Source organism: Symsagittifera roscoffensis, chromosome 1, assembly GCF_963678635.1.
Source record: "Symsagittifera roscoffensis chromosome 1, txSymRosc1.1, whole genome shotgun sequence".
Taxonomy (NCBI): Eukaryota; Metazoa; Xenacoelomorpha; order Acoela; family Convolutidae; genus Symsagittifera; species Symsagittifera roscoffensis.
This window is the reverse complement of record NC_087062.1, coordinates 87,528,612-87,556,276: the sequence shown is the minus strand read 5'-3', so window position 1 is coordinate 87,556,276 and position 27,665 is coordinate 87,528,612. Positions and strand designations below refer to the sequence as shown.

The window sequence follows — 27,665 nt, the reverse complement described above, 5'->3', positions numbered from 1 at the left end:
ATGTCTTACAATAGTTCTGAAGGGAGAACCCTATGGGCGGCGAGGGGTTTGAATCAGTTAGGGAAGAGGCAGGCGTCCTTCCCTGCTTAAAATCCGTACTGGATGTCTGTCTGAAAATTACCCCCCATAGAAATAGTAAAATAATACCAAAGAGAGACTCCTGGAGTTCACGACCGATGTGAATAAGTTTCTGATAAGCACCCAGTTTGAAAGTATTCAATTAGAAACATTTTTTGTTCAGACCGGAATTTATCTTTCAAGGTTTGAAACAATTGATTAGTACAACCTTCTCGATGGTAGAATCTCGAAAAGCATTGATTATTTTTTGATTTAAAATTTGGTTGTTGTGCCAAACAAATTGACTGGTTTGAACAACCTTTTTTCACATACCTTGCGTTAACCATAATTTTCGAATAAGAAGTTTGTTTTCTGATTTTGCAAGGGAGTGGGAAACTGGAAAAGAGCCCAATTGTTTTGACGAATTTAATTTGTCTATTGTTTTTTGAAGCTTTGATTTGTTCTATAAATGATTTTAATTACTTTAATTACACAAGCAAAGCTTGTGTTATAGTAAGAATTCTCTTTTTTTTACAACCTAAGTCGTAGTTTTTGTTGCGACACAAATATTGTAGCGTCAAAGTGCGTTCGTTTTGAAAGTGTTCATTTCGATCAATAACCAGCTATTGAGTACAGCCAATGATAAGGATATTAGCACAGACTATTTTATTAAAAAACACATTTTAGCTTTAAGTTATCAAGAATCTCTAGCGTAGAGTTAGGGAAGCAGACCCGCAACAAAGTAAGAGGGTTCGAACCTGGGCAGGGTCGGATGTTTCTAATGAAGTTTTTTATATACAAATTAAAATGCGCCCGCTTCAAAATTGAGTCTTGTGTCTTAGTAATGTTTTTTCAAATTGACTGGTACTGCTAATTCGTCATAATTGGCTTGCGTCACTTAGCAATTATGTAGACTCATATTTTGCGTGCGTGACTTTGTTGCAATTTTGTAGAATCAAAGTTTTATTCATTCAGTTTTCCCCAGTAGCGTTGTCGGTCATATTTTAGCTTGTGCATGTGAAGTGCAACTTCGCCTCTGTGTAAAAAATTTTTCAATTTAATATAATTTGACATGATGTATTTCGTTCTCCTGAAGTTGGAAAATCAAAAAAATATATATATCTTTTTTTATTTGTTCTGCTAAATCTTCATGTTCTAAATGTTATTCAGGAAATTGAATTTTCATTTAGGCACTTTTTTCGTTTTTTTTCTGGATATTGTTGTACAATCTAGATTTTTTGTTGCTTTTGAAGTCGACCAAACTGTTTTTCCGAGCTTTTTTTAGGATCGGTTGGACGGATTTTTAGGATTGATATGCTAAAAACGGATGTCTTACAATAGTTCTGAAGGGAGCAATCTATGGGCGGTGAGGGGTTTGAAGGCGTCCTGATTTTCTAGGGAAGAGACAGGCGTCCTTCCCTCCTTCAAAACGCTACTGGATGTCTGTCTGAAAAAATACCCCCCATAGAAATAGTTAAATAGTACTAAAGAGAGGCCCTTTGGGTGCTCAAGGGGCACTGCATGGAGTTCACGACCGATGTGAATAAGTGTCTGATAAACACCCAGTTTGAATGTTAATGTTTTTAATTAGGAATATTTTTCGTTCAGACCGGAATTTAATTTTCAAGTTTTGAAACCATTGATTAGTACAATCTTCTCGATAGTAGAATCTCGAAAAGCATTAATAATTTTTTGATGTAAAATGTGCCTTTTTTGCGAAACAAATTAACTGGTTTGAACATTTTTTCACATAACTTGCGTTAACAATAATTTTTGAATAAGAAGTTTTATTTTGTGATTTTGCGAGGGAGTGGAAAACTGGAAAAGAGCCCAATTGTTTTTGACGTATCTAATTTGTCTATTGTTTAATGCAGCTATGCTCCTGACCAGATGGAGCCGAGTGAGTGTGTATGTGCAGTGGCGATCCGAAGAGAGGACGGAGATAGTTGGGAACTGGATCCCCTTCGGGAACAGACAGAAGGAGAGGGGGAGGGAAGGAGTCAGATCAGATGGGTGTTCCCAGTCAAAGGTGTGCCCCAATCCACTATGGACGAGGAAGAAGCACCTTTGATCATTGAGTGCGAGGTAATCACGTCAATATTCATCGTTGACATAGTAATATTCATAGTATTCATCGTTTTTTTTTGTGTTAGTATATTTGTGTTGGCATATTAGTAGTAGCAGAGGCTGATCTAGGAATTTTGCAGAAAAAGGACGAGTCTTAAAATTGACTCCTACGTCATCCTTTCTGTTGGTACCCTGATTTACGACATCAAGTTTTGGACGATCAACCCTAAAACTGTTCTGCATCTATAATTAGCAGGAATGTGATTTAGGGAATAGATGGGAGTTTCGAGCCCCTGACCACCTAAAGTGCGCTATTTTTGGTTTAATTTCGATAATCCCTAAAAATGGTCTAAGCGCGACTCTTTTATACTTGACTCAATTGGCAAAAATACATGATTTGAGAGATTTAAAGTTCTTACCAAAAACATAAGATTCATATAATCGAAAAAAAACATTCGTAGAAAATAATTTTTGGCCTAATCCCCGCAGATTTTCTTGTGGTGCAAAATGAATTTTTTGACAGTTTCACTATAACATGACATTGTAGAAATCTATAAAATAACCTCCCGTAAAACTGCTGTTTACGTCATGAAACAGATGTTCACTTCTGGGTCAGCTAAGAAGACTTATCCACGAGAAGAAGGACGACCATACGAGCTATTCAGCCCTTAATGGGGAACCGCTGCTGTTACCTAAATTGAGAATAACATGCGGTTTTTTTCTAATTTTTTTTGGTGGGGAAGGGGGAAGAAAGGGTCAATTCTTTTTTGTTCATATTTATTCAGGCGCGCAGCCGAGTGGAGGAGAGAGTTGAAGTGATTCTCACAGGAGTGATCGGCACAGGGGGGTCGTCTGCTTCCAGGAACAAACAGTCTGCTTCTGCAGCATCTGGCCTAGAGGGGGGCAACAGCGACCGCGCTAGATATTCCGCCCCTGGATCCCAACCGGCCACCCCACACATCACCAGTCCAGGGGGAGGAGTGCTGCTTTCTGAAAGTGAGTTTGATTTAATGTTCAGGTGCATATATGGGTTGATTTGGGGATCAATTGAACGTCTTCCACTAAATAGACCAGATTTAATATCCTCTCAAGCAAAGGTCATATAGGGGTGGAGTATTGAGTTGATGGATGTTGATTTGTGCCATATAGGCAACTGTGTGGCGCGTGAGTTGTCGTACCAGCTGGTGTTTGGGAGTGACGAGAGCAGACGGCAGCTGGAGAAGACGGTGGCCGTGAGTCTGCTGAAGAGAGACAGGGACAGACAGAGTGGCCACGCCAAACTCATATTCAACGCCATATTCACCCCACACAAACCCATACAGTTAGTTGGATACAACTGTTGTTTCCGTTAACTTAGAAACCTTTTTTCAGGGTCGCATTAAGGTGGACCAACCTTTAAGTTAAATTTATCAAACCCATACAATAACTTAGACACAACTTTTCTTTCAGTAACTTAGAAACACAACACAACCCGGGGAAAAAATAAGCTGGGGAGGGTGGTGGTACTACATTACTCTTTCAGGAGTTTAACACTCTCATCGCCTATTTTTTATGTGAGGAGGGGGGTGGAGGGCAAGTTAAAAAGTGTCAAAAAACGTCATAATTTGCTCGATTTTAAATTTTTTAGCGGCGCTGAGTTGTATTTTGTATTTGTCCATTGAGTCTTTTTTGAGATGAGATGCGTTATTCGAGAAAGTACTAGATGTGCCTCTGGAAACATATTTTAACATTTCATTAAGTTTTTCAACATTAATGGAATAATGCGCTCAGTCTTTTTCTTCGTGTTTTTTTACACAAAATCAAACGGGAGAGAATGAAAACTAAATTATTCGACTTTTAAATACTACGCCAAATGAAGAAATCGACTTGCAGCACGATGAGTTTTGGTTTTTTAAATGAAAAAGTAAGTGCAGAGAAAAGCAGTTAGAAACAAGGATAGCCGGTTACTGTCAAGTAGCACAGAATGTTCCGACCATAGTCTTAAAAAATACTATTTTTTTCGAACTAGTTGTTTTTTGTTCGTGGTGTGATGAAAGGTCTGAACCAACAGCTAAAACTTTCGCATGTTCGACATTAATAGTAAATCAGGCAAACTGGACAACAATTTTTGTAGAAAAGCTACTGGAAAACCAAACAAAGATCATTAACAAATTTTAAAAATCTAATGGTTTTTTGAATTTTTGATTTCCAAAATGGCGTTAAAAAACTCCAACAATTAAATTTATTCAATTAAAACGAAGTTTTCACGACTTCAATTAGAAAATAAGCTACTGCTTGCTTTGCTTTTTTTGCTCGAAAATAGATTAAATATCAAAAATTTCAAACCAGTTTTTCCTGACTCATGGACAATTTTTTAAAATGTTAATCAATCTTGACTGAAAGAGCTTTAATATATTATGTCACTCGACCCATTCCGATGATTTTTGTGATACATGATTTTCCGTGGAAAAAAAGTAAAAACACAGCCGATTATAAAGTTTTTCCCCATTTTCAATGTTCGGAACAATAACAATGGTTGGTTGATTTGCGTGGTTGTTTTTTGCCTCAAAAGGTTATTTTTACAACAAGTTGAGCAGAAAAAAAACCAAGCCAAAACCATTACTAATGATTTATTTACCGCATGAAAGTAATTTCATTATTTACATGAACTTTTTGAGTGTCAACGAACGAAGTCAAGACACTTATTAAGAGTCGATAAATGTAGTGAAGACTCTTATATAAGTATTGGTGATTTTTTTTGTGTTTCGTTTTCAGAAAAAGTCTCAAAATGCTTTATTAACTACAGATCCATAGATGCATTAATACACACTAATATATTCATACGTAAAAACTTCTGTGCATACTAATGCATTTATGAATTAACTTAATTTATATACCTTTTTTGGGTTCAATTTAAATTCATCTGCTGAAATTTAGGTAAATTGTACTCTCCAAACACAAGCATAGAAATGGCGCAACAAAGCGTAAACAACTTCTGGTTTCGAATTGAAATTTGTTTTTTTAGATTTTTTGATTTTCCAGCGGAATAAAAGTTTTCCCTATTAAGCCTGTTTTCTCAAATTAAGTTAATTTTATCAGAAGACGGTCGGTCATAAGTTTATCATAAATTTCAAGAAGGGTTGAACATATATATTTTTTACTTTGAAGTTCGAAATTTTCCTTTTGTTCATTGACCCTTTTCCTACTGCCTGATGGCTATTTTTCAAGTCTTGTGGTTGTGATTTTTTTTCTTTTAGAAATTGTTTTGCTCAAATTTGTTTTAATTTTTTTTTGAGTCGAATTGAATTTTATTTGCTTAAAGAAAGCAATTTTTATTTTCCAATATCAAAATTATAAATTTCGCGAAAAAAAACTGCATAATTTTTAGCTTCGAAGGTGGATTTCAATTTTCTGATTTTCCAGCGGGCTTGAAAATATTACCCAATGATCCAGTTTCCTCAGAATTTTGAAGTCAGATACTTTTTTCAGATTGGGTCAAAATTATCAGTCATTTTGTTCGGTTTTCTTGCTCTCTGGCTTTTTTTGCAAATGTATGTTGACTAGGTTATATACTGTGTGACTCCACTTTTTGTCGGGGACAAAATGTCGTCAGATCTAAAAGTGAAAATGTTTAACCTGTTTTTCTGCTGGTAAATACTTGTAAAGGCTGTATCTAGAAGTATAATAAGTGTATGTACAAATAAAGAAGTTCGATTTTGTTTTTTTATGACGATTTGAGCTCATGCTTGTCGACTCCAGTTAGTCTTTTCTTCAATGTTCTAACATCCTTGGAAATCTTTTTTGCTAATATTTTTGAGCATCAAGCTGATTTTAACTTATACTTGTTGTTTTGCAAATGGTGTGAATTTCAGATTCGCCTCCGCGTAATGAAATTTGAATCATGACAGAAAAACTTGAATGTGGTATTTGATACTGACTTTTTTCGACTACTTCATTGCCTGCAGAGGGGCTTAAATATAAATTTTAAAAATTTGGTTCAAGAAAGATGTTATAAAATTGCTCCGACAGTGAGGCAGAAAGCAATTTTCAGGTATATATTGTTCCATTCGATGCTAAAGAGTTTTTTTTCGAAAAATAATGCATAACTTTATGCGCTACTGAACCGAGTAGTAACTCCAGAAAAAATGATCTGAAATGCGTGTCGATACAAAACAGTCCAACACAAAACCTTCCTGTACAAAACTGTCCAAAAAATCATGTCAGAGTCCAGAAAACAGTCCCATACAAAAGAGTCCCAAAAGTTGTCCAAAAAGAGTCGTCTGAAAAACAGTCCCTTGATAAAAAATGATTACTGTTCCACGAATTGATAAGAAATATTTGCTCGGTTTAAATTTTTTTTTCTGGTTCTGTTTAATCTGGATGATAATTGCTAGTATAGCAGCGAATGCAGAACTACCTAGAAAACAGCAGCGTCCATTCATTAAAAGCAATAATCTGCGAAACATACAATTTAACAGAATTTAAAAATTGGCTCTGTTGAATCCAGTCAAAAATATACAGGTTGCTAAGTGTGAGCCCATTTTTTGCACTCGAGATATACCCGTTTCGTATTTACCCGATTTTAACTTGGGTTGCTAAGTTTGAGCCCATTTTGTGTACCCGACATATACCCATTTCGTATTTACCCAAATGTCAACTTTTTTCGGAAAGTTGGAAAATTTCTGTGCCACCGGTGTTTCGATCCTATGATCTCTAGAGTTTGAGTCTTATGCTTTAACCACTATGGCTGTTGATTTTGATCTGATTTATTGTTCGATTTTTGGTTCTATCATCTTCAGGTACGCTCATGTTTGATAGTTCATAGCGTGTATCATTTCTATTCGCGCCGAAACAAAAAATTCAAATGGCTTTGGACTGTTTTGTATGAGACTGTTTTTTTCTAGATTTTTTTTTGAAGTACTGGACTGATTTTTAAAAGACTGTTTTGTATATGACCAGCATCTAAATATGATTTTAAAAAAATCAATTAGTATTGAGAAATTGTTAAACACCTGTACTAAAAACAAACTATAACAACCACCGCAAAACGGTTTAATACATGTATTATGTAAAATTTGGACTTAGTCAAAATATATTGGCTGCAAAAAAAACTATTTCTTAAACAAATAAAAAATATTTATTTCCAATTTTTTTTTGTGGGAACAAAAATGATGTTCATGATGTTTTTGCATTGTGTTGCGTGTTTCAGAGACATAGTGTTCCTGGAAGTCTCCTCTGCCACCGGGGGAGTGTGGAAGTTCCCCCTCCACCTGAGGGCCACGGAGCCCCCCTCCGATGACACTATCGTCATCAGGGCACTGGGGTTGAACAAGGTCGCCCAGAAGACCATACACATCCACAACAGCCACTCCAGGTAACTAAAGAACACATTTAGTCTTTTCGTGAAGTTTTGTTAGCTTTTCAGAAATAGAACCAATGAGTTTTGATGTTATTACGACCTATCCACGAGAGAAAGAACATCTGTTGTTTCGGTGGTTTTAAAATTACATGCTATTAGTTTAGTGTTTTTTCTTGTTTGGACTACGATGCCTGGCCCATAAGAAACTATCGCAGATCACCTTGAGCCTCGAACTGCTGACCTTTTGATTGAAAGGCGGTGACATATAGCCATAGCTTACCAAAAACTCTATTTTGTCAACTATTGATGCGCTGTAAACGAAGTTTCAGAGAATTGGAATTTTCAGAGAATTGGAATATCAGAGAATTGGAATTTTCAAAGATTTGGACTTTTATGGGGGTATGAGGTTGCAGACTCTGATAATATAATTAGACGAGTTGATTAGAATTACTTGTTTTCCAAGTCGACCCGAGAGCTTCAAGGCCTTCTTCGCCACGAACAATTCGGATGTCAGTGCCTTCAAAGTGCACCCTACATTCGGTCAGATGAACGCTAGCGACCCCAACTCAGCCGGAGAACACAGCAGTGGGCTGCAGGCGGGGTCAACTGAGGTCACAGTCAGTTTCCGGCCAAGCACCTATGGAAAGACATACAAGGCTACACTGGTCATACAGGTGGGAATTGCTTGGGTATTTTAACCCCCGAATTATACCCAATAACACAAAACTAAATGTTGAAAAAAAGTTTACGAAAGTTTTTTGGAAGCTCATAAGTTGTTTTTTTTATTTGAAGAAGATCTTAGATCCTGTTCTGTTCTTTTCCCGTCGGTGATTCCCTCTGAGTTTGTTGAACATGAATTATATTCTTACAAAAAATTTTCTAGTTTACGCAGATATTCAGCTGCATTTATGATTTGCCGGCAGTTAAAGGGCCACTTAGTTGAACGGCAGTTTGTCTGTATGAAATGATTTTTTTTAAAAAATTTTTTCGATATTTTTTCTTCCAGTGAAAAAGCCCGTACTTTTCTTTTCGTATTTTTTACTTGAATAGTTCTTTGCCTCATTGGCTTAGAAAACTAACTGTGCACTTTAACTGTTTCAGACTAAACTGAAGCACTGGTCGTTCGAAGTCATTGGAACCATCCCGGAGTACAACCCCCCTCAGCCCCAAACCACCCACTCCTCGATACCCCAGCCCCTCCCCCTTCCGCACGCCACGACAATCTACCAGGGGGAGCAGGGTGACCCGATGGGAAACAGTCGCTACCGCAACTTCATCCGGGAAAACTTACGACTGGACACGACTGCAGTCAGCAGTCCCTTAAAAGGGAGGAATGTAGTTCCGCGAAGGACCCAAACTACATACACTCAGTTAGCAGCCGCGGCTCCGTCCAACAAACCCACGAAGGGACTCAACTTACTGTAATAAAGATTTCAGAAAAGAGGCGAATGATAAACTTTGTAAATAATAAGGCGTAAAACTGATCATTGTACAATGTAAATAGTTCCGAAAATTATAATTTTGTAAACAGTTTTTGTAGCTTGAGGTTTCGAAATGTCCCAACTTCAGTTAACTCCGCAAGGTTTTTTCTCGGAGGCGTAGCAATAAGAATGTGTGCGTGCCCATTATCACGTAATAATTACTTTAATTAGGTGCTAAATTACTTTTTTTTCAGAATGAAAAACGTGACTTAAAATCGATTAAAAAAACAAGGAAGTTGTAGCGTAGCAGAATAGCGCAATATCAGATAAAAGTTTGTATGGTTTGACCCCCTGTGTCATGATTTAGGTTTTTCCCAAGTTTTTTTCTCATACTGGGCCTACCGCTGAAAGTTTCTTTTATAGAAAAGCCTGCTTTTTCGATTTCGTCCCAATTTTGTCAGCTTATTTGCCTAGTTATTTTATTTCAGTATCTTCTTTATAGTTTTTTTAAACTCTTGGTTTTACCTTTCGAAGAAAATAAAACCTGGAAAAATTGATTTCTATACGCGCTAAGTTTTTCTGTTGAACGAAAAAAATTCGAAACAAAATCAAGTTTAAATTTTTGGTTTTTTTTCGGATGCATGTTTTCTGATTATTTTTTGGTCTGAAAGCGCATAATATAGGTAAAAAGTTTAATTAGTTGGGCTGAGTGTGTTTTAGATTTGAGCAATTTGAATTTAAATTGATTCAATTTGATTCAGCTTTCGAAAAAGAGTTTTTTTGCCATTATGCCTTGACGTTTTTCTCCGGAATCATAAAGCAAACTTAGTACAAAAATTAAAAGCTTGATTCTTTCAACATGTTTGAGTACATTTAGGTTTTGTCAAATCTAGATTGTTAACCGAAAATTTTTCTTATCGTGTCTATCTTATAATTATGAGAAAAATAATCAGCTTTATAATTGGAACCATTTCTAAACTAGAATTTATAATTGGTTATAAATATAATTCTCTAATTCTATAAAATATTCTTAACTAACCAAACATATTCCATGACTAACATTTACATTTATACAAAGCACGATCTACGTTTAGGAAGAAATCTACCGATTCATTTCATGATAGTACAACCGAAACCGGAACAAACCTATGTATTTAGAATCATTTCCGCAGTAAATTTGGATTTTCATTTACTGACTTAAAATTTGAAGAAATCCTTCAGTACACTTAATGGTGCTAAACCTACTATTTATACAATAACGACTGATAAAAGCAACACAAGTCGTTCCCTCTTGAAAACCTGTAATAAAATAAAACATTTTTAATAAAAAAATTTATTGAATAAAAATACAAAAATTAGTTAAAACAAAAATCAACGTTAATTTTAATAATCTGTCGTATCAATTCTTCATCCCAGCTTCATCACCTAAAAAATAACAGCAAGTTACACATCTAACATCATCCTAAACCTTAATTTTAAACACATCACACTTAAAACCTTCACATTAAATTTTATCAAGGCTTATCCTTGTTTTCTCTTGAATTATCTCAACTTGTATAACAATCATCCAGGCTTTCCTTGGATCAAACGGAACAATTTTGTTCGCCCCCCCCCCCACTTTTTTAAAGTGTCTAACGACCTCAAACGTCGATTCAATACCCAACACTTATCAAAAACCCAGGACTAATAGAAATTTTTGAAAAAAACTAATCGTTTTAATTAAGATAAACAGTGAAGAACTTCGGTTACTCATTCTTCACTTAATTCCCTTCCTCCTAGATGACCCAGGCTAAAACACTTAAACTTAGTAAGTCATAAAATAGTATCTAACGATCTACTCGCGTTCTAATTATACCTGAACCTTATGGATTGATTTACTATTCTCCAACCCTTGATCACAAATCACAACCCCTAAGTAAGATTAAATAAGTCTATCTTAAATTAGAACTTAGTCACGAGAAAGTAAAAACTCATTCTCACGAATCGATAGTCTACTCTCTCTCCAACCCGTCAAACCACGACAACCTATGCCTCAAGATAAGATAACCACTCAAAACGCGTAAGGACTAACAGTTTAGGAAATTGGAAATCTCTAATCCAATTATTGCATCCATCATCCTAAACCTTATGTCAAGAGATAATCTAGGTAACAAACAAACAATCGTATTCCTAGTTTTTTTAATTTAAAAACGAAAGATTTAATTTAAAAACGACCTTGTAATTACACCACACAGACAAACAATAGGATATATAAGATCAAAACGACAAACACGAAAAAAGACAATCATAACAAAACAAAAACAAATTATCAGAAAACGATTTTTAAAACAAAGAAACGCAGTCTCAGAATCAGACACAAACACAATACAGGAATTTCACGAATTATAAGATTCCATGAACAAAAATAACCCGATCGACGACCAAATATATTTTTCCGACTCAGAAGCCACAACACTATCATCAATAAAATGAAAACGCAAACAAAAGTCATAAGTCATCAAACCAATACGCCTATATAATTGGAATTAATCAATAAGACATATTGAATGTTACACACTAAGTCTTACAATATAAAACATGATCGAATACGACGAAAGTTTCGACAACAACTCAATACTCCCATTTTCTATAAAACCACTAAATGATCCCTCCCGAGGACAAGTACAACTTTTTCATAACTTAAGTGTAAGTTTATTTGAAAGAGGAATTAGCCCATCTAAACAAGAATTCCCTGAAGTACAATTAAAACGACAAATATTTGATCATTACCTAAAAGATATATATAATATCACCTCACATGGTATATTCACAATCGAAAGCGCATCACCTAAGCAAAATCACAAAATAAACACCAAATACAAACAGACGATATAGATAAAGAATTCTCAAAAGTTTTTACAGACTCAATAAAAATTATACAACACCAAAATTCACAAAGAGCAAATTCCATATTCAAAGACGATGTAATCTAATTTTTTGTTATAGCTATCTATCCATATTAGAACTGAGAGAAACACGAACTGACTCGCCAACTTAAACATTCCGGCAAACAGCTGTAAGACAAGAAATAAAATATTTCTCAAAATTTTTAAACACAATCCGTGAAAATTTCACAAAAAAACGATATATCACAAATTGTTAAACACGATCTATAAGACATACTAGCATAGTTTATAATTGATTTTTTGTTCATAACATTGACCTGATATCATTAGGAAGAAACAATTTTCAACCACAAAATTCAGACGATGAAGCAATATTGGCAGACGAAACATACTATGTTTGGGACCCTGAATGGTCTCATCCATCCTTTATTAATATAACAGCTGACATCTCACGTCAAGCAATCACCACAATTTCCATTAATAGAGTTTATGTTAGAATAACTCCACTTACTTTTGATGCAACACCTATAAACTATAATTCAATATTCACAGATAGAAAAGGAAATAATAGTTTAAATTCTACATTTATTAACCAAGAAAATCTTAATGGAACAAGAAATCTTACACAGCAAGATATTCAAACTCCATCACTTTTCATAAATGAAGAAATAGTTGAAACAATGCCAACAACAACACAACAAAGCATTTCTCCGATTCACCCAATACTTACAACTCCAAAAAAAATAAAGACAGTATTTCCACAAACAACTATACAATCGACAGTAAAACCTTCAGTTATTCCAAAATGTTGACAAATGGACTATCAAACATTTAGACTATTAACAACGTCAAGACAAACAAATAAGCAGAAGACATCGATTAGAAATAACTTCTCAATCATAACTATAGGTTTTTCCAAAAATCCAAAACACCAAAACCCCCAAAACAAATAGTCAAAATCAATCACAAAACCATAATGTACCACAACAAGCTTCTCAGCCAGTATTCTTTAACGATCAGCCACGAGCTACAATAGATCATAGCGAAAAGTATCCTTTTTTCCAACAAAATAAAAACATAGCAAACCAACATCATATTAGAAATCAACCACATTACTTAGAAGATGAGGAAATTTTTTAACAAAACCAAAGATTTAACACAAATCATCATCACAAAAACATCAATCAACCAGATCCTTTCTATCGACCAGATCTTTTTAAACCATATACACGAAATGAACAAAGGCAAACAAGACATCAACCAACCTTATATAATAACTTTCAATCACAAAACCCAGTGAATACACAAAACTACCAACCAACTCAAATGCAAAATGAAATTTCACTACCCTATTATCTACAACAACATGAAACAACAATGACTCAATTTACAAATTTTTCTCAAATACCAAATGCCGCAGAATCACTACAAATGACAAAGAATCCATGCCTTATGGGTGGATCCTCAATTTCTTCAAATAAATCGTTAATGGCATTCACAGGAACAGAACCCGAATACTCCGTAGAAGATGATTTAAACGCCGTCACAGCAAATTTGATTTTAAATATAGCACCTGAAACAGTAAATACACCACCTCATCAAAATTGGATACATAGACGCACAGCTCTAACCCAAGCCACACTTGATGGCGCAGCCCTAAAAAGGTTTTCACCTATAGATCTTAAAGATCTTAAGTCAGACTGGAAAAGATTCACACAAGAATTTTCAAAAATGTTTGACTCCACAAGAAACAAACAACACCAAAAAATTTATCCAATGAAACTCGTAGAATCCCAAACGAAACAATTAAGCAACTTGCAGTAAGAATTGAAACACTAGTAAGGAAAGCATATTCCCTTGATACACATGATTATGAGGATACAAAAATAACAGAAATGTTAACGATGACTCTAACACCTCAATTACGCAAAATGGCAATAAAAAAGAGAGCATCACATCCATCTTTAATTCGAGAACCCGATATAGACTTCAAAAAACTAGTAGATAAACTAGAAGAAGTCGAAATCACTATGAAATTGGAAGAAACAGAAAATTTAAAATTACAGTTTGTAAATAACATCCAAAGCTCTATTTCACAAATGAATAATTTTCATGACTCTGACACTGACCTAGCTGAAAAAATCACTCAAATATTTAATAATATCTACGAGAAAAACCCAAATTTCAAAGGCAAACCATCTTTCAAAAAATGGTGTAACTATTGCCGTAGATACGGACACAGCATTGTTGAATGTAAACAAAAACAATAAGATAATCAGAACAAACCACAAAAACACAGACAACCAAATAAATCGTTTTACCAAAATATGAAAAAAAAAACCAAAATCTACCAAACAAAAACATTCACAGTAACAATAGTTCAGGAAAACCACTTCCTGATAACTATAATGTCTCTAGACAATAATCACCCTACAGATTTAACGATCGTGGAATTCTCCAGATCAAAGAAATTCACGTAATTTCTCACAAACAGAAATGGTCGATCAAACATTTAAAAAAAATCAATGTCGAAATAATTATTCAAGATCAAACTCAAACAGAAACAATTACTCAAATTACAGCAGAAATCGTTCAAACTCAAACACCCAAAGTAGATATTGTTCAAACGACCGTTCTAGAAATTCCTCATACAATAGAAACAGAAACTATTCAAGCAACAGGAACAGACAACATCAAAATAACAGATTACGAAACTATACAAACAATAAATCAAACTTTAATAATTATCACAATAGATGACGTGACAATTCTCAAAATCGAAATTCAATTTGACCAAATCGACTAAGAAATTTTTCTCAATCACCACACAGAAACAATATACAATATCAGAATTCATAACAAAACTATAGAAGTAGTACACCTAAACATCAAAGACAAATTAACCAAGTACAATCAACTGAAGAAACTCAATGAGACCCTCTCGGTATTGATAACACAAAAACCACAGAATTACACCTCAATCACGTAACTTGAGAATCCACAGACGATGAGAACGAAAAAGAAAATACACTTTTAATAAACATGCTTCAATTGAAAATGAATACGAAGAACCAATAGAATCGAATTACCACCAAAATAAAAACAACAATGTCCAAAAACCTGATAAAATTCGAGAAATAATGGACTATACTGAAAAAGAACTCGAAGGAAGTTCAAGCACAATCAATATATATCAAAACGCATCGAATAAAATACAACTACCCAAAGAAAAAATTTGGATAAAACCACTTCTTTTAGAAAGTCCAAAAAGTAAAGATTTTCAATCACCAGACCTCGAAAATGATTTTTTAATAGACTCAGGAGCAGAATCAAATATAATAAACATTCCCACCGTGAACGAAATACAAATTTTACATCCAAAATTAATACTCTCAAAAACTTCAAGCAAAGTAGCTACAGCACAAGGATCAAATTTAACTAATTTTGGAAAAATCCAACTATTCCTTATTCCCACTCGAACAATGAAACAAAATGAACTTTTAACCAAACCTTTCAACCAAATATTCCAAATCACAGATATAAAGCACAATATTATTGGAATACCATTTATCACTAGAAATATTCCTACTATTAATGTTTTAAATAGCAGAATAATACATAATAGACAGATACACAAAAACAAAAAACTCATCACTTACATTTTTTCAAAGACTAAATAAACAACCGCCATTTTTCTCAAAATTCTACCCCAAATATACCCAAGAAAGAAAACACCTGAAACCACTAACAGGTTATGTATATAACTTTTCAGTAAATCAAATCCATCAATATAACATGAAACAGAACAAACAACGGCTATATATGTCAGACCTTGAACTTAAGCCGATTCACAAATTTTTCAAAGTAAGATTCTCATCCATCAAATACACGAAAAACACAAATTCAGATATAATTTCACTACACGTATACAATAATTCTCCTTATAAAAAAAAAACATTATCTTTAGGACTTCTAGGTTATTGTGAAACTAATGCAACAATTTCTCCTACAATAGAAATGGCATATAGAGTGAATAATATTGTACAACTATTAAATATATGTCAATCAACAATTCTTAACGAAGAATTATCATTTAAAAAAAATAACTGATAACAAACGAAACACAGACTTTTTTACAAAATCACCTTATTTCAAACCGACATCCCAGATATCAAAATACAACAAGGTACAACAAAAACCTCGCAATGTTCAGTTTTCAACCTTCTCGAATTACACAAAAAGAATTTGAACAACTAGCCGAACTACTTCTAAAATACCCAATGGTTTACGCGACATCTAAATTTGATGTTGGAAAAGTAAATTCACCACTACATCTACCTCTGAAACCTGAAGCAATTTTCAAAAAGCAACGAGCAGGTAAAGTCCCAATTCACTTGCAAGACAAACTAAACAGACAACTAGATATTCTAGAACAACATAAAATTTTTCTCCATTAAATAAAGAAGAACAACCAAAAAGAAACACATTCATAAACCCCGTTATTATTTTAGCTAAAGGAGAATCATTAAAAATCATTATAGAAAATCGCAAGATATCTCAATTCACTCATAATGAATCTAAAAGTAATTGGCCTATAGAACCAACTCAATTAATTCCCACAAAGATAAACTGAAAATTTTTTTATAACCACTGACATGAACAGTGCATACAATCAAACGCCACCAGATGAACAATCACGACGCTTAACACAATTCGTCATTGGAAACCAACAATATGAATTTAATAGATTTTTCTATGGAATTTCTATAAGACCAGCAGCGTTCTCAGCATTCATGAGTGAAGTTTTTTGACCACTTATCCTCAGTAAAAACGTAATAACGTATTTAGACGATGTTTTCATGCAATCACAGACAAAAAACTAGATGTTTGATGTCTTAGAAAAATATCATCAAATACTACTAAAAGGAAACATGAAAGCAGCCCCGGATAAATCACATTTTTTCTCTCCCGTGTAAACTTCCTCGGACATATTATCGAAGGAAATACAATCACTCCATTAAAATCCCGCATAGACGCAACCACAAAGCTTCAACCTCCATCAAACAAAAAGAAAATTTTAGAATTTCTTGGAATGCTCAATTTTTGAAGTATTAATGTTTATAAATGCAACTATATTTAAGACCATTTTTTAATATTCTCAGTCAGCAAAATAAATTTGAATGGACAACAGAACATCAGAAAAGATTTGAAGAAATAAAAACACTTCTCACTGAACAAATATCAAACACCATTCCCAATCCAGATCAATCATTTAATGCTATATGCGACGCCTGAAATTTTGGCATCAGCGCAGCATTATTACAATCACACAGTGGAACAAATAAGATGAACCTTATTTCAGCAAATTCAAGACTATTTACACAAGCTGAACTTAAACTCTCTACACTTATGAGAGAGTGCACAGCTATAATATACACTCTCACAGGATATGAATTTTTTATACTTGGATCAAAACATCCAACAGTTCTCTTTACACACCATAAACCTATAGTTTTACTTTTCACACAAAAATCAAACGCAAACCATAGAGTTTACAGATTTCAATTATAATAAAGAAAATCCCAAACCTACATACAGTTTGGACAGCAGGAAAAAATCGTGCACTACTAGACACACTTAGTAGAAACACACAATCTGATTTATTAACAAGAAAAATAACAGTAGAAATACCACAGATTAATATGTTTTTTCAGGCAAAAGATGAAACGTCACCAAGAATAGAATGCAAATATGCAGTAAAAACCGAACTTGACCAAACACAAAAAAAATAACTTACAACACTTTCCATTATTTTTGGATTGCCAAAATAATCACTACGAAGTAGACTTCTTTGGAAACTCTATATTCAAACTACAGGACAGATCTATTCCCTTTAATAGAAAAAGAAAATTAAACTGGTAACATAAATTTATCAGGACCTCCAGATACTGATCCAGAATACACAATAAATCAAGTTTTCAACCTCCATGACACCCTCGATAACATACCTCTTTCAAAGTTAGAAATCGAAAATATGTTTCTACCAAATACAAAGAAATTAACACTTGAACCACTACAAAAATACCAAAATCTTGACCCAGTCATTAGACAATTAAAGTTTTGGCACACTTATAAAACAAAACCCATAAAAACAGATATCACAATTCTAGGAAACAAAACGCTTCTAAGATACTTTAGAAAAGTTAACAAAACATCCATAAATGAGAACACTAATATTTTAGAATATCAAATATCAGAATTGAAAGTACTATGTTTACCACTAAGTAAGATACTCCTAGCATTTCACATTTCAAATTCCTTAACAATAACGGACATGCAGGATCAGAAAGCACATACTCAAATTTCATACAAAAATTTTTACTTTCCAAATGCACCAATTTGGATTAAAGTTTTATGCAGTGATTGCATAACATGTCAATTAATAAAACGATACCCACATCAAAAGCGAATAGAAAAAAAAACAAGATTTTAAAGGACAAAGTTTATACTTGAACCACTGAATCTCATTCGATACAAAAGGACCAATATCACCCTCTTCCGAAGGAGACTCATATATAATGATCATAGTTGACGCATTCACACACTACGTAGCACTGAACCCAGTACCTCATTGTAATGCCTATTATGCATATACAACACGTTATTAACACTGGATAGCGAAATTCAGATTACCAGAAATCCTTGTCACAGACAATGGCACCGATTTCATTAATATTGAAATAATCACATTATGCCATCTACATTCAAGTGTTACCAAAATAAAAAAAACCCAAAAAAGTCGAAAGACAAAACCAAACCAAAAGATTTGATTTTCGAGAAAAGGACACAACCAAAACAAAGAGAGAAAAATTAAGTAATCAAAACGAAAAGAAAGGTTGAACACAAAAAGAGACTCTGCACAAAGAGACTTCAAAACTATACCCAACTCCTGGCCTCACCAACCAGAGGGACGTCCTGAGCATGCTCTATAGCCGGTCTCACCCACCGCGCCACATCACGCTTTGTGACCCACACTCTATTTTTGCCAAGAGTTGCTCTAGGGTGAGCGACTCTTTAAAAATAACCAAACTAATACAAAAACGATTTTGCGATAACTATTAATACCAAATCAAAAGTAAAACTAAAATTAACAAAGAAATTTATACATGTAAAAGATAAATGCAGTATGTATAGGTTTCGTAAAACCCAAAAAACGAGCAGCAAAGGAGACGACAACGCAATCACATTTCAACTTCGGAATGGCAAATCTATTTGATTTGCTGCCTAAAGTCACTACCTCAAAGGATTTAAAGTATGGACCCAACATCGCAGCAAAGGAAAACCTTGGAATCAGACCAATGGCCATCTCGACGATGTTGACTACACATACAGATCCTAGTCACTTGGCACTTCACACGGAAAATCAAACTTCACCCTGCACGCAGTATCGCTCCAAACTTAACGAAATCGATACATCATTGCATCGATCAGAAGTCTTGACACAATCACACCAGACTACCACGATCAACGAGACCCGTCTACAAATACGAACATGACAATCTTCATCCGTCAAACACCAACAGCCATACTTCTTCTTCCCCCAAGAAGCCGATGCTCGCAACTTCCAAAAGAATTTACACCACCCGTCCTCCACTACATTAAAACAATAAAAACTAAAAGCTCTCTAAACCAATAAACATTTAAAACTCTCTTAATTCTTAACTAACCAATCATATTCCATAACTAACATTTAGACCTATTTGTAAGTACTGAAACTACTTGTAGTTTCAGCACCTGAGCAATTTGAATTAAACTTAGAATACAGTTGTTCTCCTTCTAGAAACTAACTTGCATAAACCAGTATACACTAGATCTATTGAGACTAGGAGATGTAAGAGTAAGATTAAGATTGGTATTAGACTGAGAAGTTGCACGAATCTATCCGGCCGAAAATAAGATAGCGTGACGAGCAGACGGTGTACCTTATCTGAAATTACTCTATGGGTATAGTAATCCGTACATAACTCATAGTTAAGAAAACAAATTTCTTTAAGAATTGCAATAAAAATGTTCTTAACCAACGATTTTTTTAACAGAACTTATATAATTTTTTCACTTTTCGTTTGAGACAACTTTTTTAAAATATCTGAATTGAAAATTGTTTTTGTTTCAAGCTAGTGGAGTAGCATATTGTTACTCAACATCGAGGAACAACCTAACTTACAAAAATCACGAAAATTGATGAGGTTTTTTTAATGGTTTTTCCTCTCTGCCACTACTCACGTCCTCTTGGCGCAGAGGGAGCTAAGCGATTATTTAAAAGCACTCTCCCCGCTTAACAAGAAAATATTAATGTTTTCCAATAAAATCAGCTTTGGTGACATAGAAAACAAAAGAATTAATTTGTAGTTTTTGAGCGCCAAGTATCTTTATTTTACAAAAGGAAAATGTTTAAAGATTATCATAATCAAAAATTAAAGAATCATTATACTAAAAAATGTTTAGTAAGCGCTCACTATTGATTCAAAGGTTTTAGTATAAAATATACATTTTTGTTTTTTTTGTGTGTGTTTTTCAAGAAAGAATTATACAATTTTGCTGGTGCTAATAGACCAAAGCTGATTGAGGCAAATTTTTATTGTTTTTGTCAAAACCTATTAAAACATTATCTAACTAAAATTAACAAAGAAATTTATACATGTAAAAGATAAATGCAGTATGTATAGGTTTCGTAAAACCCAAAAAACGAGCAGCAAAGGAGACGACAACGCAATCACATTTCAACTTCGGAATGGCAAATCTATTTGATTTGCTGCCTAAAGTCACTACCTCAAAGGATTTAAAGTATGGACCCAACATCGCAGCAAAGGAAAACCTTGGAATCAGACCAATGGCCATCTCGACGATGTTGACTACACATACAGATCCTAGTCACTTGGCACTTCACACGGAAAATCAAACTTCACCCTGCACGCAGTATCGCTCCAAACTTAACGAAATCGATACATCATTGCATCGATCAGAAGTCTTGACACAATCACACCAGACTACCACGATCAACGAGACCCGTCTACAAATACGAACATGACAATCTTCATCCGTCAAACACCAACAGCCAGACTTCTTCTTCCCCCAAGAAGCCGATGCTCGCAACTTCCAAAAGAATTTACACTTTTCTTTTCAAAAGAATATAATTTTTTCACTTTTCGTTTGAGACAACTTTTTTAAAATATCTGAATTGAAAATTGTTTTTGTTTCAAGCTAGTGGAGTAGCATATTGTTACTCAACATCGAGGAACAACCTAACTTACAAAAATCACGAAAATTGATGAGGTTTTTTTAATGGTTTTTCCTCTCTGCCACTACTCACGTCCTCTTGGCGCAGAGGGAGCTAAGCGATTATTTAAAAGCACTCTCCCCGCTTAACAAGAAAATATTAATGTTTTCCAATAAAATCAGCTTTGGTGACATAGAAAACAAAAGAATTAATTTGTAGTTTTTGAGCGCCAAGTATCTTTATTTTACAAAAGGAAAATGTTTAAAGATTATCATAATCAAAAATTAAAGAATCATTATACTAAAAAATGTTTAGTAAGCGCTCACTATTGATTCAAAGGTTTTAGTATAAAATATACATTTTTGTTTTTTTTGTGTGTGTTTTTCAAGAAAGAATTATACAATTTTGCTGGTGCTAATAGACCAAAGCTGATTGAGGCAAATTTTTATTGTTTTTGTCAAAACCTATTAAAACATTATCTAACTAAAATTAACAAAGAAATTTATACATGTAAAAGATAAATGCAGTATGTATAGGTTTCGTAAAACCCAAAAAACGAGCAGCAAAGGAGACGACAACGCAATCACATTTCAACTTCGGAATGGCAAATCTATTTGATTTGCTGCCTAAAGTCACTACCTCAAAGGATTTAAAGTATGGACCCAACATCGCAGCAAAGGAAAACCTTGGAATCAGACCAATGGCCATCTCGACGATGTTGACTACACATACAGATCCTAGTCACTTGGCACTTCACACGGAAAATCAAACTTCACCCTGCACGCAGTATCGCTCCAAACTTAACGAAATCGATACATCATTGCATCGATCAGAAGTCTTGACACAATCACACCAGACTACCACGATCAACGAGACCCGTCTACAAATACGAACATGACAATCTTCATCCGTCAAACACCAACAGCCAGACTTCTTCTTCCCCCAAGAAGCCGATGCTCGCAACTTCCAAAAGAATTTACACTTTTCTTTTCAAAAGAATATAATTTTTTCACTTTTCGTTTGAGACAACTTTTTTAAAATATCTGAATTGAAAATTGTTTTTGTTTTAAGCTAGTGGAGTAGCATATTGTTACTCAACATCGAGGAACAACCTAACTTACAAAAATCACGAAAATTGATGAGGTTTTTTTAATGGTTTTTCCTCTCTGCCACTACTCACGTCCTCTTGGCGCAGAGGGAGCTAAGCGATTATTTAAAAGCACTCTCCCCGCTTAACAAGAAAATATTAATGTTTTCCAATAAAATCAGCTTTGGTGACATAGAAAACAAAAGAATTAATTTGTAGTTTTTGAGCGCCAAGTATCTTTATTTTACAAAAGGAAAATGTTTAAAGATTATCATAATCAAAAATTAAAGAATCATTATACTAAAAAATGTTTAGTAAGCGCTCACTATTGATTCAAAGGTTTTAGTATAAAATATACATTTTTGTTTTTTTGTGTGTGTTTTTCAAGAAAGAATTATACAATTTTGCTGGTGCTAATAGACCAAAGCTGATTGAGGCAAATTTTTATTGTTTTTGTCAAAACCTATTAAAACATTATCTAACTTTTCGTTTTTATAAAAAAGTATTTGGACAAAATTTGACTGACCAGCAACTCATGGCTCCTTTTTTTTGTGGAAACACGTGCAACTCTTACGACAGGCATTTTCTCTTAATGTATCCCGATTTGCATAAAAACCATTCAAAACTTTCATGCTCTGAAACTTTGTGCAAATGCTTTTCTTTTGGTGCGAACGCCGCTGAAGTCAGATTAGGTATTGCGATATTTTTTCAGTCCAAACTGTTTTAATTGAATTTTGACTTTCGAAGAAAATTTCAATTTTTAATTGTTCCGATTTTTGAAAAAATGCGGATATTTGTGATCGGATTTGTTTTTTTTACAGATAAATTTGGATAATTTTACTTTGCTTGACGTTTTTATACGTCTGAAATCCATTAGTTCCAGAGTTTAAGTTTAAAAAACTACATTTGTGTGAATTTGGGACTACTTTTACAGAGGTTTGCCCTGATGAGCAAACTTCTGTTAACTTTTATGCGCTTTTCTCTCAGTATCTTGTCAATTGTTTCTTCTAAACTAGCTCACCTTTTTTTTTCTAGTTGAAAAAAGATATTGCTAACAAATAAAATTCAGATGCAGGTTTTTAAACTATTTAATTGATCAATTTCATTTTTCACAATTGTCGGCAGTCTTTTTTATCACAATTTTCTACATTTATTCTGTTTATTTAGAATCATATAATAAATTATTTTTTATTATATAAATTAGAAGCACATGTTTATTTTCAACTTGGGAATTGTTCAACAAATTAAAGGTATTTTATTTTTTTCAACCAGTCGCTTATCATTAACACTCTAACAATTTGATTTTAAATCTTTGCTACTATTGAGTTTTTTTACCAGAAGCTGCTCTTTCTATAATTTTTGAGCAGTGAAAAGAGAATTTCGATAAATCATCACAAAATTGCGCAATAACTACTAACATAATTGATTTATAAAACGGTACAACATTGGCACTTATTGTAGTCGGCACAGTGAATCAGTCGCTGGCGTCCATACATCCATACTGTGTACTCTTTTCCCTTGTACGTCAATTGAATTTCTGTGACCGGAACTCCGCTCAAAGAGTGCCTTTGTCTCAAAATCCGCTGGTTCTTTTCGCACTACAATTGGAAATTGTTAACTGTGCCCTTTTCTCCTCTATTTCAAGATGAGAATTCTTCAACATAGCCAACAGGCTGTTGGAAAAGAGTCAATAAATGCAGCAAGAAAACAGAAAAAAATACTGACTTGTTTTTTGAAAAAACTTACTTTCGAATAAAAAAATTTGCGTCTGAACAAATTTTAAGACTTTTCCTGAAAAAAATCATCGCGATCTATATCAGAGTCTGAACAACTAAATTAACAATTTCCCTCATATTTTGTGTAATTCTCTCTTAGAACTTCAACCACCGCTTTATTCAACGTATTCGAATCGGGATAGTTTGGAATTGGAGATATAGGCGGTCGATTTTCCTCCCGGAAGATTGTTACTCCAGTGACTTTTTCCAGTTTCTCGTCGCTGACTTCAACTTCGATACCTTCGAAGTAATAATCAGACTCTCGGCTGAACACGACTTCAATCATGTTCAGATGGCTAAAATCGATAATTAATTTGGCCCCAATTTGAAGCGAACTGATGCGTCAAAATTTTGAAAGATTCCAATTATGTCTTCGAAAATCAAAAGGAAACCTTTTTAAGCAAAGACGCTTAATCAACATTTGCTGGTGACATTTACCGAAATCAGGGACTGATAAAACTCGGTAAAATGAGAAGTGTACATAATATCTATAAGTATTGTACATCTCTTATATGTACCAGGAAAGCAGAATGTACAATATCCGAAAAAGTGATTTACTTTTTTTCCATAAAGTGTTTTAGGACAAGAGTATCGGATAATGTTTGTTAAATCTAACGTAACAAAAGAATGAGGTCTGATTCGCATGCCGATATGCAGACGAAAAGTTTTTATGTAAAAGCACCGTGTGAGATAGCTTAGCCCAACTGGTGGACGAACTTGGCGCCACTTTAGAAACTGCAACAAAGGATGCAGCGTATAAACATGGCGTATACCTGGCATGACATAACCGGGGGCACATAAAAAACTTACAAGGTGAAAATTTTTCAAAATAAGAACAGCAACGCGCCCCCACCTGGGTGGAAATGAATATAAAGCTGAAGGCAACATAATTTATCATTTAATGTTTCAAAAAATTTATGACACTGGAAAGTCTGTAGAAAATTTTAAGGCAGAAAAATTTTGACGGATGACACTATGATAAGTTACTCTTTGAAAACGATGCCTTTCGCGGACTGCTTTTTGGGCGACGAACCTGACAGAACTACGCTCTCAATGTTCCTCCGAATGAACCAACGCTTCGGGGTGACCGAAGAGGTGGCAGTATCTGTAGCGGGCACTGTTGAAGTGCGACATTTTCTTACACGTCCTTAACTGAATTGCGAACTGGGCTGCCGTATCTGGCCGGAACTATTCTATTCTGTCCGGACGCCCTGGCGCTAGAGGAGGACGACCTCTGTGAGTTGTTGTCGTTGTGGGCCGCAGATTGTAAGGGCTCAGGTCTAGGGAAACTGAATCAAGAGGTGGGTTTCAATTTCGCGTCCTTTCGAGCGACTAGAGTAGGAACCGGAGTGGACGCTGGAGTGTCGGATGCCTCCGTAATTGCATACCGGGATCTGGTTGACGAGGTTTCCGCCCCTGCGGAGTCGGTCACTGGCAGAGAAGCAACAGAGCTTTGCGACACGTTAAGCCCCATCATGGGCAATTCCGAGGGCAGATGCGAGTACAATGGAGTCGAAGGCGTTTGAACTAAATCTTTTGCCGCGAGCGATTGAGGAGGAGCTGACCTGACCCTCGCTGACCGGCTAGGAGTTGACATATTTCCAGGAGACCGCCTAGGTGAGTAGTTCGTTTGTATGACCGCATCTGGAGTGTCGGAATCTGACAAAAAAACCACCGGAGCTCCGCTGTTCCCCTGTTTGTCGCTGGCATTATCGAAATAGGACACTTGGGGAACTGCAACGAAGCCGAGCTTTTTGGCACGATTTTTCTCGGGAGCGAGGTCTGGCCGGCTCGGGCACCTTTTCTTGAGGCTGTTGTTCTTTTAGCTAAAAACTTTGCGAGTTGCGTGTTTAGATTTCCTGAGATCATCCAAAAATTTATGAAGAACATGGCCAAGACCTTTGTAAAATAGTCGGCTGAGCGCTTCGGTACCCAGCTTACGTTTTATCGTTTGAATCGTCCGTTTCACTAACCCACAGCCACAATGATCCCTGAGCGGGCAGAACACGAGTTCGATCCCCAAATTGTTGCAAAAGTCCTTTAGAACAGCACTTTTAAACCCAGAGCGGTGGTCCGTGCGAATAGATTTTGGTATGCCGTGCATACGTATATATGCTTCGAGGAATTTAACTAACTTTTTGGAACCGGTATTTTTAGTTGGAAGAACGGACGGGTATTGTGAGTACCTATCTACGGCCACCGAGATAAAAACATTCTTCTCTTTCTCGTCCGGTAGCGATCCCGCAAATTTTAATTGTAATTCTTCATTAGGGGAGGAAAGAATCGGTAATGGGAGTGAAGTGTTAGCGGTTTTAGACGACTTAAGTTTCTTAGTTTCTTGCCAAATTCGTGCATTCTATGCATATTTGACCTTTTTCGACAGCCTGATGATTCTGGTAGGGCCACCAGGTGTACTCAGCCGCCTCGATCATGGCCTGTTTTCCGGGGTGAGACCGGTCTTACCGCGTCAATATCGCCGCACGCAGTTTGAGCGGAAAAGGTTTGGACGTCATTGTCCAGGATCGCTCACTAGAGCCGATGAACTCGTCCTCATCAGTTAAATCCGCCAGCAGACCGACGTAGAACAGAGTGGTTACCTCCACAATTTCCTTCCTTTCTTGCGACACAAAGGGCCTTGTTTTGATTTCACACTCTCCCTCCCGGGCGCGGAGCTAACCAGAACGTTTGGAGAGTCGTTTCTGCTGGAACTTTTTGAAAGATATCGCGATCGATTGAAGCGGAGCTGTGGGATGTCCCGATTGATTCCTCCATGCTTGGCTTCTGAAGGATTGGAGCCGGTTGGGTCTTACGAGTGGTCGGGAACTTACCGGACTCGCTGGGGCCATTTCAACTATTGTAGGTGCCGATGTGTCGTCGTTAGGGCCTTGCGAAAAGTTTTCGACAAAATCTTATAATTCTTCTCGGACTGTCTTATTGTCTAGTAAGGCGGAATCATTTTGGGGGGATCTGGTGTTGAAGTATGAGTGGTCAACTGAATTCGAAAAAAAAAATAAGGCAAAATTGATTTGAAATGCGTGGAAATACTCTTGAGTTGTTGGAATTTGCATACTTTAATTTGATTGGCTGAACGCAGAATCGCATGATCGGTCGCGCTTTACCGGCTTGATACCTCTATAGCGTCTTTTTTCTAATTCACTAATACGACTCGTCATGTTTTTGCATCCCATATGCCGCAAATGACTTGACCTTGAGCTCGAATATGATTGGTCGAAATCTTCCGTCAAAATACACTCCTCCTCTGGCGGCAATTGACGTGAAATCGATCTGCGTTCTGATAGGCTAAAATGTTGCACCAGCGCCGTCTCACGTTTTGAATCCGCCAATTTTGCCGTACGTATCACACGTAACTCGAGTCTTGAGGGCGTTAGCGATTTCATTGAAAGCTCAGTGTTGAAGCAGTATGTCCCTGTTGATTCACCACAAATGATACTGAAATCACAATGACAACCCCGTTGTCTCTGAAAGCTTGATTTGGCTGATCGCGTTTTGTAAGTCAAGCGAGGTAAACCACACCGAGCCTGGAACATCGCTGGTAATGATCTGATCGGCCGAGTTGATTAGTTCTGGAATATTGGGCATTTGGTATTTGTTTTTCCAGATCTGCGCGTTAAGAGGTCTAGCGTCCATAGCTAGCTTAATCGAGCCGTTTTTTTTGCTGTAATCATTATCGGGTTAACGAAGTGGTCCGTTGTACACTTGTCTAACTTGGTAATATGACCATTCCAAACCAGTGCCTT

The 27,665-nt window shown here is 35.4% G+C and overlaps 2 protein-coding genes across 2 annotated transcripts in view; both read left to right on the top strand.

Moving 5' to 3' along the window:
* Positions 1-8,992, top strand: part of LOC134851609 (cilia- and flagella-associated protein 47-like) — a gene marked incomplete in the record, with an annotated part of 58,116 nt that extends 49,124 nt beyond the window's left edge. Inside the window, 6 exon segments of the mRNA XM_063867764.1 lie at positions 1,932-2,142; positions 2,910-3,120; positions 3,274-3,445; positions 7,313-7,477; positions 7,926-8,136; positions 8,564-8,992. Coding sequence (XP_063723834.1) covers positions 1,932-2,142; positions 2,910-3,120; positions 3,274-3,445; positions 7,313-7,477; positions 7,926-8,136; positions 8,564-8,887 — 1,294 coding nt within the window.
* LOC134851623 (uncharacterized) overlaps positions 1-27,665 on the top strand; it is a 421,621-nt gene that overhangs the window by 240,708 nt on the left and 153,248 nt on the right. The gene's annotated exons all lie outside the window — the stretch shown is intronic.